General features: G+C 39.0%; 1 protein-coding gene across 1 annotated transcript in view; it reads left to right on the forward strand.

Moving 5' to 3' along the window:
* The window catches only part of LOC127985399 (short transient receptor potential channel 5-like), a 38,371-nt gene that overhangs the window by 5,325 nt on the left and 18,005 nt on the right, over positions 1-15,041 (forward strand). The window contains exons 2-4 of the mRNA XM_052587403.1: positions 5,823-6,249; positions 9,299-9,820; positions 13,910-14,246. Of these exons, the coding sequence (XP_052443363.1) occupies positions 5,863-6,249; positions 9,299-9,820; positions 13,910-14,246 (1,246 nt within the window). The 5' untranslated portion in view covers positions 5,823-5,862. The remainder of the gene's footprint in view (positions 1-5,822; positions 6,250-9,298; positions 9,821-13,909; positions 14,247-15,041) is intronic.

The following is a 15,041-nucleotide window of genomic DNA, read 5'->3' on the forward strand; positions in this document are numbered from 1 at the left end:
TAAAGTCTCAAATCCAATTAGATATTCTTTATAAAAGTTTAGACTCGTCGACGCCCTCCTTAAACGGCTCATTCAAACATGCCCCACATGTCTATGTCACTGTGTGGGAAGATTTGCATAACACCACACAAATGTTCACGCAAAAAAAAATAAGGCCGTTCCTCACTCAAGCCCCCAGCTGTTTCTTACTCTTGGCAAATACAGTCTGGCGCTTCTGACTCATGGTATGTAAGTAGGTTTACATATGTAAAGAATTTGCCACTGATGATTCAAATGCGAGTTTTGAGCAGTGTAGAACAGCACTTGTTGTGCGTCATTTCTCCAATCACAAATGCAGTCATGGTTTTATGTTTACGTATCGCAATATGCAACGCAACGTGTGAAAACACAGTATAAGTCATTATAATCAGTAATTATGTTCCCACTGGATGCAACAACTGCTTCGTTTGTAATGTTTTTTTTTATTGTTTTTGTCCTGTCATGACGGTGTTTTCACCAGGACACGACATAATAGTATATGTTGAGGGGCGTAACATTTCTGTCAGACGCTTGAAACATTTGGCCAATCACAACACACTGGATAGCTGGCCAATCAGAGCACAACTCACTTTTCAGAATGACAAGCCTTGTAAAAATCAACACATTTCAAAAGCCGGGGCATAGAGGAGAACAATAATGTCAATATGTGGAAAATAATGTGTTTTTTTTTTTTTTTACCTTAAACCGCATAAACACATTGCATTACACCAAATGCACAAAATAATGTTCTTTTTAGCAACATCATATGACCCCTTTAAACTATATGTCAATCATTCTCTCTTACATATCCCAAACTAAGCCACATCTATATGACAAACTATTAAATTATTTAAGTTTTACAATTAGCTATACTGTATGTGCTCCTAAAGGGACAACATCTTTACATAATTTAAATGGTTCTATTCTCCAAGTCTATAAAGTAGTGCCCAATGTGCTATGAAGGACTAATATGAAGGACTTTATCATATAATCTCGTTCACTTACATGATCTTGTGCACTCTGAAATCGGGTGCAAAAAGCTTTGAATCTTGTCGCTCTAAAAGCTTTCACAAGCTCAAGTATGGACATTTTTAACAACTTTTTTTTTTCTTTTTCTTTTTTCTTTTTTTTATCATTGCTTTTCCCTTAAAGATATATTCTGGGTTTAATATAAATTTAGTATTTTGTAATTTGTGGCAAAAAAACAAAAAAACAAAAAACAATGTGAGGGGTATGATTTCATAAATCATTTATTCCTAATTCATTCTTCTGCTAAAACATTCATATTATATAAGATGTTAAGCTGTTTAAGGTCTTTTTATTTTAAGCTTTAATGCTTATAGTGTTCTCAAGGCAATACAATTGTAAAATTGGATTTAACATTACTGTGGCTCAAGTGGTAGAGCATTGTGTTAGCAGCGCAAGGTTGTGGGTTCAATTCCCAGGGAATGCATTTTAGATAAAAAATGTTTGGCTGAATGCACTGTAAGTCACTTTGGATAAAAGTGTCTGCTAAATGCATATAAATAAATTGTAAGTGCATCAATATAACCATGATGATTCCTTTCATAACTTGGTATTTTGACATAGATATTTGAAAAACCATTTATGTTCCCACTACATTTTAACCAAAATGATATGAAAAAAGCAAGCTTTTCTGTGTATACTCATTCTTTGATCTCTTGTCAGCGATATATGATTCAGGCCAGTGGAGGAAACCTGAGTGCTGTAGAAACCAATCTCAACATTTATAATCTCCAAATCACTGCTCCACTGCAGTAAACTAGCAAGAAGCGAGACAGAGGGAAAAAACACACAGCTGCTATGGGAGATCAGTGTGAACTTAAATATGTGTTCACACTAAATGCCAGCAGATGCTCATGGAACACAATCAATGAATCCAATCCCTCTGGGATGTTTCTTTGAGCTTGCACGTTGCTTCTCTAGCTCTCTCTCTCTCTGTCAAGTTCTGGCATTCCATCGCAATGTCAGAATCTAAGTGCTAGGCTAGTTCTTCTTTTAAAAACAGCTCAGCTTCCATTTATAGCTGGAGGCAGAGGTCTGTATTGCCCACCAGAGATTTCAGCTTTTGCTGTTTGTTTTTAATGAGTAATTCCTAGTTCTTGAAATATGCAGCAACAATATCCATCTCTTACTCCCTCTATAAACACACACATTGTTAGTGCTTTGTTTTCACAAAATCATTGTTACTTAAAGTAAACCTACTATTGACAGGAAGTAAACATTTAGTTCAATTAAACTTACTTTAGATTGTGGAGCATTCAACAGATGGCAATAAACTTTCAAGAACGTCCTTCGTTATGAAATTAAAGGAAATAAAACAATATGGTTAAACTGAATAGAAATCAAAAGTATCAGAAACAGTATCAAAACACAAGATAAAGCATCAAAGACAATACAAGTGGAAACCAATACGCTACAGCATTCTGTAGTAATTACAAATGGTTTAGAGTCATTTGACAAACACCCACATACAATGAATTCAATAATCGAGCCTCGCAAACACAAAGGCATGGATCACCTTCTCACAATCTTTAAAAGAAAGAAATGGTTTAGCCTTCGCCACTAATTATAAATGACAAAAATAACAGATTTAAAGAATGAATTTATCTGTTTATCGAATTTGAGAGTATTATAAAATAATACTCCTAGATTTTCGACCACAGTTTTACAAAAAGGAGTCAACTCACCTAAATTTGACAGTTCAGGTGCATTAGGACTTCCAAACCAAACAAGTTCTGTCTTACTCTCATTAAAATTTAAGACGTTAGCTGACATCCAGGCTTTAACATCCTTCAAACAATTCACAAGGAGCAGAGCATTTATATGATTTTTCCTCAAAGGCAAATAAATGTACGTATCATCTGCATAAAAATGATAGGTAAAAATTTATAAAGAAAAGAAAATAGGGGCAAAAATGGATCCTTGTGGAACACCACACATCAACAGAGCAGAAGATGAAAATGCCTGACCTGAATTGACAGAGAAACTTCTATTCGATAGGTATGATCTTAACCACTTTAGATCAAGAGCGGTACCCTGAATACCTGCCACTTCCTCAAAGCGTGAAACAAGGATCCCACGATCAATCACATCGAAAGCTGCAGTGAGATCTAAGAGAGTAAGAACCACAGAATAAATTATCATTAAGCACTTTTAACAACCCAGAATGAAAGGTCTCTAACACAAAACTTTGATCCAAAAAAACTCTGTATTTGACTAAGAACAGTCTTCTCTAAAACCTTAGATAAAAACTGAAGTTTTGAAATCGGTCTAAAATTGGACAGAACAGAACAATTTGAACAGAACAGAAATTTGGCTTTTTAAGAAGTGGCTGGACAAAAGCATGATTCAGTGACAACGTCATCAAACCAGAATACAGGCTATCATTAAAAAAAGAAAGAATACTTGGGCCAATTAATAATATTAAGACCTTTTTCAATAGCCATGATGGAATACTATCCAGAGGACAGTTGGTGGGTTTCATCTGACCTACAATCTCATTCAGTGTCACCAAAGATACTGGCTCAAAATGGGTAAACATAGCAGAGTAGGACCGGAAGGATCCAAAAACAGTTAACAATCTCAGATCAAATTGTCATAATGTTTACAAAATGTTTAAATAATCTTCAAAGACTCATCAACTCTCTCACTTGGATTGACCAGATAATTTATAGTGCTGAATAGTACTCTAAGTTTATGATAGTTACTGGCAATTAACTCGGAAAAGTACTTTTGATTTGATTTGAAATGTTTAACGCCGGTAGAGTCTAATTTCCAAACATAAGGAGTAGAAACAACAGGCCTACTAGTCTCGTGACTGACGGACATCTCAAAAGTGACAGCTGTATGATCTGAAAAGTACAATATTACAAATTGACAAACCATAAAAGGAAAGGAAAAAGGAAACTGGCCTTAAACATTAGCTTGATTAATGTTTTATGCAACCCAGAGAGACAGTTTTTGTGCTGTTTCCATATGGAATTGTTTAACCATGTATATGTTAGCATTAGTATTGGGTCTTCACTTCAAAACCACTCTAATGAACTAAGGTGTCCATCCTGGTCTACAAACATGCTGAATAAAACTTGGATCGATGCCTTGTTTAGCTTTTATGAAGCAGTGAGGTGTGAAGTACAACAGTAAACAGGAAAACACACGGCCTCTGTTCTTCTGTAATGAAATAATGAAATGCTCACAGACATGAGTATAAAGTGCATCAAATAAAATTTTATGATATTCAAATTGACTAGATCACAGTAAAACTGGGCAGTTGTCTTGCTTTTGGCAAGGTCCACAAATCCTCATGCCAGGATGGTTGAATTGTTGCAACCAACTCAGAGTGCTAATATTGGTTCGAGTGAGAAAAAAGGTCTGAGCTTAAAAGTGGAATTTATGTATCACGTGATTGACGAACAATTACCATTTTAATTACATGATTTTAAATTATTTGACAAGCACTTTGTGAAGGTTACAACTTTATGTTTAATTTGAGACATTTCACATTAATTTACATTTCATTTTTGAGGTTTTACATTAATATACATTTAATTTAAAAGGTTCACATTATTGTATATGCAATTTTACACGATTTTAAATATTTTACATTATTAAATGTTAAATTTTTGCAGTTTAATTCATGTTATATCATGTCATTTGAGAGATTTTTTTACATTAACATTTAAATTTAGATGATTAAGTTTTAATCATGAGTTTATTTTACTATTAAAGGATGCTTATTAATCCTCTCTCTCTCTCTCTCTCTCTCTCTCTCTCTCTCTCTCTCTCTCTCTCTCTCTATATATATATATATATATATATATATATATATATTCTCAAGTATGCAATCTTATATATTCAAAAAAGTATTCTTAACATAAAATATTATACAAAAGGCTGAAATATTCATTTTTTTACTAAAATGGACATTACAGCTCTAACACTTACCTTAAAACAAAGGATATACCAATTAGAATCGATCCTGTCGATTAAAAAAAACAGTGAAGTTTATGCTTACATCAATAATACATCAACAAATTATATTTCCCATCTCACCTTAATTGATGTGATTCAGGTCCTAATTATCGCAATGACAGGCGGCAGTTGGTCTGCTGCTACAATTACCCAGGGCGTCCCCCAGGGATCTGTTACTGGCCCTCTGTTCTTTCTAAACTACATGATTCCCAATAGACAAATAATGTGACTTCAGTCCCGGTTCTAGACTTACAGAACCGGGACTGTTACACATTATTTTCCACATATTGACATTATTGTTCTCCTCTATACCCCGGCTTTTGAAATGTGTTGATTTTTACAAGGCTTGTCATTCTGAAAAGTGAGTTGTGCTCTGATTGGCCAGCTATCCAGTGTGTTGTGATTGGCCAAATGTTTCAAAAAATACACACGTATATTATCTACACAAAAAAGTTTAAATATCAGGGTGGAGCAAGTTGCAGCATGTTTTATACAGTAAATGTGTAAAAAGAATTGTACTTTTTTTCATGTAGTTAAAATACGTGCTATATCTTTTTGAGAGCATTTATAGTAGAAATGTTTAGCAATTGTTTTTAAATCAAATATTTGTTTCTATACTGAAACTGGCTTTCAAACATATCTTCATTCTGAGAAATATTAGAAAGGTTCAATTTAAATATTAACTGGAGTAAAAAGTGTCTTGCCTCGCTCCTACATCTGGATCTGTTCCAATTTGGCATTTCAATTATGAAAGAAATGTAATGTAATTTTGAAATGACTAACTGATTGTTTGCTCAATCTCTCCACAGCTTTGTCTGGACTTGTGTCATTTTATGTCAACGAGTCCACATGAACCCCATGGCGCAGCTATACTACAACAAAGCCAGTAACTCCCCGTACCGCGATCGCATCCCACTGCAGGTCGTGAGGGCGGAAGTTGAGCTGTCTGCCAAGGAACGAGCCTACCTGACGGCGGTTGAGAAGGGAGACTATGCTGGAGTTAAACAGGCCCTTGAGGAGGCCGAGATCTATTACAACATCAACATGAACTGCCTGGACCCATTGGGCCGCAGCGCACTCCTCATCGCTATTGAGAATGAGAACCTGGAGGTGATGGAGCTGCTGTTGAGTCATGGTGTACACATGGGTGATGCACTCCTATACGCCATCCGTAAGGAGGTGGTGGGAGCAGTGGAGTTACTGCTATCCTACAAGAAGCCAAGTGGTGAGAAACAGGTGCGTGAGGGCATGACTTCCTTCAGAGAGAGAGTCACATCATACTTTTCTGACTGGAAAGCATGTAGCTGTACTGATATGACAGTGCATTTAAAGGGTTAGTTCATCCAAAAATGAAAATTAGGCCATAAATTACTCACCCTCAATACGTCCTATGTTTATATGACTTTCTTCTTTCAGACGATTCCAGTCGGAGTTATATTAAAAATTGTCTTTTATCTTTCAAGCTGTTTAATGCCACTCAGCGGGTGTTGCAGAGCATCAGTCCAAAAGAAATGAAATAAAATGCGCCCATCCATTAAAAAAAGTCTCTCTCACGGCTCCCGGGGGTTGGAGGTTGGGGGGGATGAACAAAGGCCTCCTGTTGCGAATTAATGCATTTTTGTAAGACACTTTTTTTATGGATGTGCTTTTTATTTAATTTATTTTGGACTGATGCACTGCAACACCCACTGAGTGCCATGAAACAGCTTGAAAGATCAAAGACAATTTGTATACAACAATCCAACTTTTAACTATTTCCACCATTTATATTTCAGTAGAAACATACTTATATAAAAAAAAAGTTTATATAAAACTGCCTTGTGTTCAATATAAGTGTTTGTATTTAACCTATTTAATCACTGGCCTTTTTTTAAAGCAAAAAGTATAGATTTCAGGGTGAATCATTTGATATCTGAAGCGGGTCATAAAAAGCCTCATAGGTATCACTTTTTCCTTGATCTTTTGAGATAAAAAAAAATTATGTACTATGAACACATTAAAACAACTCATTCTTCCTTAACTTTGTGAAATGTATTCATCAGCATGTCTGTCTATATTGTGACGAGTCAGCTGCCTCCTCCCTGATTATCACCGGCACCCCGTCCTAAATCGCCGCCCTTCACCAGGCTCCCGACTGGAGTGGGTGTGTGAGAGGAGGGGCGCTGGACGAGTCAGGGCTGGCGGCGTGAGATGGGGCACACCTGAAGGAAGTGGAGCCTCATTACCGCCGCTGTTTAAAAGCCCAACGCGCCTCTCCTCAGGGGACCGGTCTCTTCCCCGTGCATGCACACTGGTGTCCTCGTGGGTCCAGGAAGGGTGCGTTGAGGGACTCCCGCGCCACCAAGACGTGAGCTGCCGGACCCGCGATCCGGATGGGAACCGCACCCGTATACACGGCCGACGGGCCAGGATGCCGGGCCGTCCATCCCCTACCAGCGCCGCGGCCAACGAGAGAGACGCGGCCGCTAGGAGAAGCCGCCGCCCCTCGCGCCCCGGACCAAGGAGGGGAGCGCGTGCGGCCGCCGGACTCCGCCCCTTGCCTGGACCCTTCCTTGATGAACACTGCCCGACCTACACAAATCCCGCAGCACGACGAGGACACCAGATTCCCTGTTATTTTGGACACTTTCCCCCTTTAGCCACTTTTATTCCCTTTGTTTTATGATTTCTGTTAATAAAAGCCTCTCCGAGGCCTGACGCCACGCCCACTGTGTCTGTCTTGTGCTCCTCCCGTGACACTGGTGGAGAATGCGGGCAAGGCGGAGCCTAGACAGCGCAGTTGGGAAACGTCTGGTGACGTCACTCCCTCTCGCTTGCAAACGTTCGTGAGAACCCAGACTGGGACGGAGGAAAACTAGGGACAGCCTCCCAGCCACACAAGGGGTAAGTGACTTTTCCATTGTCATTTTACCCTGTGGTTGGTTGAGACTGTCACTAAAACCCGGTTTCTCTGTCCCTGTTCTGGTGCGCCGCGAGAGGGAGGACCGCCCGGAGAGGAAGCCCCGCCCACTCCGACCGTTTGGAGCCTGGTTGAGGATGGTAGCACTCCCGTGTGGGCGGCGCCCTGATGACGGGGATGTCGCTTGGGAGGGGGAATGTGACGAGTCAGCTGCCTCCTCCCTGATTATCACCGGCACCCCGTCCTAAATCGCCGCCCTTCACCAGGCTCCCGACTGGAGTGGGTGTGTGAGAGGAGGGGCGCTGGACGAGTCAGGGCTGGCGGCGTGTGATGGGGCACACCTGAAGGAAGTGGAGCCTCATTACCGCCGCTGTTTAAAAGCCCAACGCGCCTCTCCTCAGGAGACCGGTCTCTTCCCCGTGCATGCACACTGGTGTCCTCGTGGGTCCAGGAAGGGTGCGTTGAGGGACTCCCGCGCCACCAAGACGTGAGCTGCCGGACCCGCGATCCGGATGGGAACCGCACCCGTATACACGGCCGACGGGCCAGGATGCCGGGCCGTCCATCCCCTACCAGCGCCGCGGCCAACGAGAGAGACGCGGCCGCTAGGAGAAGCCGCCGCCCCTCGCGCCCCGGACCAAGGAGGGGAGCGCGTGCGGCCGCCGGACTCCGCCCCTTGCCTGGACCCTTCCTTGATGAACACTGCCCGACCTACACAAATCCCGCAGCACGACGAGGACACCAGATTCCCTGTTATTTTGGACACTTTCCCCCTTTGGCCACTTTTATTCCCTTTGTTTTATGATTTCTGTTAATAAAAGCCTCTCCGAGGCCTGACGCCACGCCCACTGTGTCTGTCTTGTGCTCCTACCGTGACAATATTTACATGTATGATTGAAAATCAGCTCAAAATTTGGATTTTATTTCTAATCTGAAGTACATAGTTTCGCTTTAATGCACCCAAAGACAATAATCATATAGGAAATGGGGTGATGGCATAGGAGGCTTTGTGTATTGTCAAATATGCCAAGCTCAAGTGCCCATAAAAAAGACTAGAGTACAGTAAAAACTGGTTACAATTTTGATTTTGTTAGAGCTGTGACCATAGTATAAATCCCTTTTGTCCATTTTAATGCAGACTAAAAGGGATTCAAAATTGGCTTATTGTTCAATAAGCAGATCTCAGGGTCAAGGATCCTTAAAGTCTCTATAATCATTTTAAAAGGCCAGTTCACACTGCACTGACAGACATGGCAACAGACATTCATTACTGTATGGTGACTGTGTTCATCTTTAATACTAAGCACAGTACATTGGACTGTAAATATTGACATCTTCCTTAATAGCTTACTTTTATTTATTGCTCTCTTTATTTCACTCATCTAGGTTCCTTCTCACATGATGGACACACAGTTTTCAGAGTTTACACCCGATATCACTCCAATAATGTTGGCTGCTCACACTAACAACTACGAGATAATCAAGCACCTAGTTCAACGAAAAGTCACCATCCCGCGGCCACACCAGATCCGCTGTGACTGCGTGGAGTGTGTATCGAGCTCCGAAGTGGACAGCCTTCGGCACTCCCGCTCACGTCTAAACATCTACAGAACTCTTGCCAGCCCCTCTCTCATAGCCCTTTCCAGCGAAGATCCCATCCTCACTGCATTCAGGCTGGGCTGGGAGCTGAAGGAGCTCAGTAAGGTGGAGAACGAGTTCCGGCAGGAGTACGAGGAGCTGTCGCAGCAGTGCAAACGTTTTGCTAAAGACTTGCTGGATCAGGCCCGTAGCTCCTGTGAGCTGGAGACCATCCTCAACCATCGGGATGACCACAGCGAGGAGCTGGACCCCCGAGAGTGCAGAGACCTGGCCAAGCTCAAGCTAGCCATCAAGTACCACCAGAAAGAGGTGAGTATCCTAGATTTAGACAAGAGATTGAGTATAATTTCTCCAATATCCAGTTTGCAGGAGTGTGAATTGTGGTTAGACAGCAAATCGTTTCACAGGCTTTTGATTGATTTCAAAAGTGATTCTTGCAAATTCATAATAATTTGTTTCATCATAAAGTTTGACTCAACTGATGATTTGATTCTGTATTTAAAAGTGTTTACAATTCTTTAAATATATCTACTAACGTGTCTGATGCAAGAAAGAGATGAAAGACAATCTACTTTAGCTTGTTCATTCATTGCACAAAAAGTAACTTTTCCATGAAAATTCCTGAGTTTGGTCCAAAGGTAAAGTTCCAATCTATGAATTCCAAAGTTTCCATACGATAAAAAAAGTTTAATTTTGGTAGTGGTCCTTAGGTAGAAGTGAAGTGACATACAGCCAAGTATGGTGACGCATAACAAAGTCCTTTTAGGCAAGTCGTCCCACTCGGCCGCCATCTTGGCAACGCCTCCGGACAGCTATTTCAGAATAACAAGACCAGCTCCTATCTAAATGAATGGGCAGAGAGTCAGAACTGCACTTTCACTGGTCACCGGGACATAAAAACAGCATGTATAGAAACAGCAGTGAAATATGATAAAAATCGCTGAAAAAAGAATCGCTGAAAAGACTTTGCCCCAAAATAAGGTTTAAAACGCCTTTTTCTCCATAGGTTATACCTTTACTACGCATGCGCAAGGGTTCCTCAACTGCGCATAAGTCAGTGGAACCAGACGATAGGCTTAAATGTTTCTCGGCTTGACTTTTAAAAGCAGATGATTGGCTTTCCAGCGGGAGGGGCGGGACATGTGCACACAACTGCCATCTTTGCTGTTACGGGTTTTCCTTATATAGTTTTTTTGAGGATTGAGGAAGTGGCATGTCTCTTATAAACTGTCTCTGCCCATACTCAGAATTCATGCTCTGAATTTAACCCATCCAAAGTGCACACACACAGCAGTGGGCAGCCATTTATCCTGTGGCACCCGGGGAGCAGTTGGGAGTACAGTGTCTTGCTCAAGGGCACCTCAGTCAAGGTATTGCCAGCCTGAGACTCAAACCCACAATCTTATGGTTAGGAGTCAAACTCTCTAAGCATTAGGCCACAACGTCCAAACAGTGCACAATGTTTCGATTAATTTTTACACATTCTGAAATGTGCTACTTTACCAAATCTTGATAAATCCACAAATATTGATCAACAACAACAACAACAATCAATCAATCAATCAACTTTATTTATATAGCGCTTTAAACAAAATACATTGCGTCAAAGCACTGAACAACATTCATTTGGAAAACAGTGTCTCAATAATGCAAAATGATAGTTAAAGGCAGTTCATCACTGAATTCAGTGATGTCATCTCTGTTCAGATAGTGTCTGTTCATTTATTTGCAATCAAGTCAATGATATCGCTGTAGATGAAGTGACCCCCAACTAAGCAAGCCAGAGGCGACAGCGGCAAGGAACCGAAACTCCATCGGTGACAGAATGGAGAAAAAAACCTTGGGAGAAACCAGGCTCAGTTGGGGGGCCAGTTCTCCTCTGACCAGACGAAACCAGTAGTTCAACAATACTACTACTACTACTAATTATTATTATTATTGTTGTTGTTACCAGTTAATGTTTCAGAAGTCATATTTCATTATCAGTGCATATTAACTAGCAGAAAGTGATCCTTTACAACCATGATCATTTGGAATTGTGGCGGTGTGGTATTCCAGTTGCTTATCTTGTTAGGTAACGAATAGGTTGAAGGTTTGAATCCAAGGTGTCAAGGGTTCGGTGTTTTTTTTTTATTATTTTTTTTTTTTTTTGCTGATAGATGCTTTAACTACAATGATACTACCAAAAAGGCACCTTTCTCACAAGTACTTCATTATTTTAGATTGTTTTTTTTATTATTATCTTTGAAAGTGGAGTATATGGATTTTTATTTGTTACATTTTTATTATTATTATTATTATTATTATTATTATTATTATTATTATTATTATTATTATTATTATTATTATTATTATGTGTTTACGTATTATTATTTTATTTATTTATTTATTGCTCACAGCCTCTCCAGTCTCCAGTGCATGGATGTGTAAGTTAACCTTAAGCTTGAAAACTTTTACTATTATCTTCAAAAACAGGGATTGGTTTAGTCAGTGCAAGCATGTGCTTGCAGCATTTTATAAGCAGCTTATGAGATAAATTTAAATTAAAATGCAGTGTTTTGATCAACCTTAATGTCAGTTAGGCGTGTCTACCACTAAACTTTTGTCTTGTCCTCAGGCATCAAATTAAATTCCACTACATGATGTTGCCTTAATAAGTGTATCATATTTTGGCTGTGCTTCAAATGCAGTGGGAATCATGTTAAGTCATCCTCATGCAATCATTTTATTGATTATAAAGAAGTCCTTGTTTTTTTTCCTCTCCTTTTTCATCAACACTGATAAATTAGTAAAATATTTAAAAAGTAATGAAAGACAAAAATTAAATGCATAATTAAAAACAAAGACTAAACCAGGACCTTCTTGAAATAAACCAAATGTTTCTTATTTCCCTAGAAATGTTATCTTGAGATGAAGGGCTTCCATAAGAACTGATGTTTCTAATGCTGATGGAATCATTGCAAAATGTTTTCACGAGAGGTGACAGTTCAAGTGACCTTTCTGAATCATCTGTCTGTTTAATAGGAGTCCACAGCAGAAATGGCTCCTTTCATAAAACATAATAACATGCAGAGCAATGTAGGTCAGGCAGCAAGAGAAAAATATGATTTGAGAAATATTATTTATACAATTATAATGGACAGGCACATTATTGTACCCCTGCATTGTGTAAAAGGGAGCTATTTCTGGGTGGGGTTTTTCTGCAGTCTTAAAATATAAACCTCATTTTGTGACAACATGAAGCATTGGGGTGGTGTGGCAGAATGGACTGAATGAAATGGAAAAGTTGCAGGTTTCAACCTCACAAGGGTTGATCTGTGAATCACCAACCCTGGGCTCTTGGGCAGTTCATTCTAAGATACTCCATGGCAATAGATCTTGCAATAAGTGTAATGTCATTTTTACATAAATGTTTTCCAGTGATAAATGTAAAACTAAATGACTTCTTACTCAAATTCTGACAGTTTGATTTAATAACTGATTTCTCCTCAAATGCCTGTGGGAAAAATATTACATAATGATAATGAATGTCAAACCTCACTGGTGTTCACTCACTTAAAAACCTTTTCAACATTTATGCTGGTGTATAACATTTGTCATTTGTTGTCATGTGTGCACTTGGCTTCTTTGGATAGATAGTAGTTAAAAAAAGAATAATAATAAATAACCTTTCGTTAATATATGAGTACATGTCACAAATAATGGCCGAAGTGTTTTATAATGGAGGAACATAAACTTCGTCACAGATCCAAACATGTTGTTTGTTTCTGCATTACATCTGTATAATAATCTATGAGATTCAACACCATGAAACCAATTCTCATAAAAGTGAATTTTCTGTTTTTACAAATACATAAAATCATGACATGATACATCCATACTCCTCAACTAACAACAGTTAAGTATTAACAGTTCTCAAAAATGAGTAGTCCAAATATATAGAAATATATGTTGGATGTTTTGTCTTTTATGATTAGACCCATAATTTTCTGGAATGTTCCAGAAAGTTCTAGAATATTCCAGAATATTAATGTTCCCATCCATGCAAAAACAAAATATCTTAAATAAATGAATGAATAAAACATTTATAATTAATGACTAAACCAGTGTTCTTTAAATTATGAAAGTTCTAAAATTTACTAGGCCTAAATATTTACAAAAAGTATTGATACTGCATGAAAATAAATATAAGAAAATATAATATAATGATAATTACCACCACAGAATTACAGAAGAATCATAGGTGAAATTGTTTTTGTTACATCTTGTCAGAGCATTTAATGCTTAAATGTCATGCAGTTCAAATATTATGCCAGATAGTGAATACTGTCTTTATATGTATTTGCCATGATTTTCACTGGCTTATTAGACCATTCACCTATTATTATATTCTCACAGTTTGTAGCTCAGCCCAACTGCCAGCAGCTCCTGGCAACACTGTGGTACGATGGGTTCCCAGGATGGAGACGACGTCACTGGGCCGTGAAGCTTGTCACTTGCTTCATCATTGGCCTGCTCTTTCCTGTCTTCTCCGTCATATATCTTCTGGCTCCAAAAAGCACCCTGGGAACCTTCATCAAGAAGCCTTTCATCAAGTTCATCTGCCACACTGCCTCCTACCTGACCTTCCTCTTCCTCCTCCTCCTCGCCTCACAGCATATTGTGCAAACTGATCTGCATGTCCAGGGACCTCCACCCACCATTGTGGAGTGGATGATCTTACCCTGGGTTCTAGGTAAGACTCCTTTTGGACATTTGAGTGCAATAGATAACATTCATTCAGTTTGCGCTAAAGTGTTTTATAAAGGATATATAATATGCTTTTTTTTTTTAAGTATGCTGTACTTTTTTAGCACAGTAGTATTATAATTGAACTTCTTTTGCACATATGTACTTCTTTTCAAAGTTTTTTTTCATTGCTTAGAACACTTTAATGCAGAATTTTTTTTAATCCCTTTGTTGGAAATGATTAGGACAAATAAAGTGAGTGGAAATTTGAAGTGGGGAAAATATTTATGTGATTCCCTGATTTTGTAAGTTTGCCCACTTACAAAGTAATGGTCTGTAATTTTATAGGTTTATTTTAACAATAATGCATTTTATAGAGACAGAATACCTACCAGAAAACACATTATATGAAAGTTAGAAATTGATTTGCATTTCAGTGAGTGAAAAAAGTATTTGATCCCCATGCAAAACATGACTTGGTACTTGGTGCAGAAGCCCTTGTTGGCATGCACAGAGCTAAGACGTTTGTTGTAATTGGTCAACAGGTTTGCTCCAAGCGGCAACCTTCCAGTCTCTCTCATGAAACCAACACGGAAGTGACTAAAACTGCAACTGATCGACTGGCCACTAGGGGCTGGCCCCAAAAGAGTTTCGGTCCCATAGACTCCCCATGTTAAAATGCCCAACTTTTTTCAGAAAAAAATGTGTAAAATATGTCCACAGTCTGGTACAAAAAGTGGTTTTAATTTATATATTAATAATTTTATGCCCTTTATGAAAACTGAGGAGGGCGAATTCTTTT

The sequence above is a fragment of the Carassius gibelio genome, chromosome B21, assembly GCF_023724105.1.
Source record: "Carassius gibelio isolate Cgi1373 ecotype wild population from Czech Republic chromosome B21, carGib1.2-hapl.c, whole genome shotgun sequence".
Lineage (NCBI taxonomy): Eukaryota > Metazoa > Chordata > Actinopteri > Cypriniformes > Cyprinidae > Carassius > Carassius gibelio.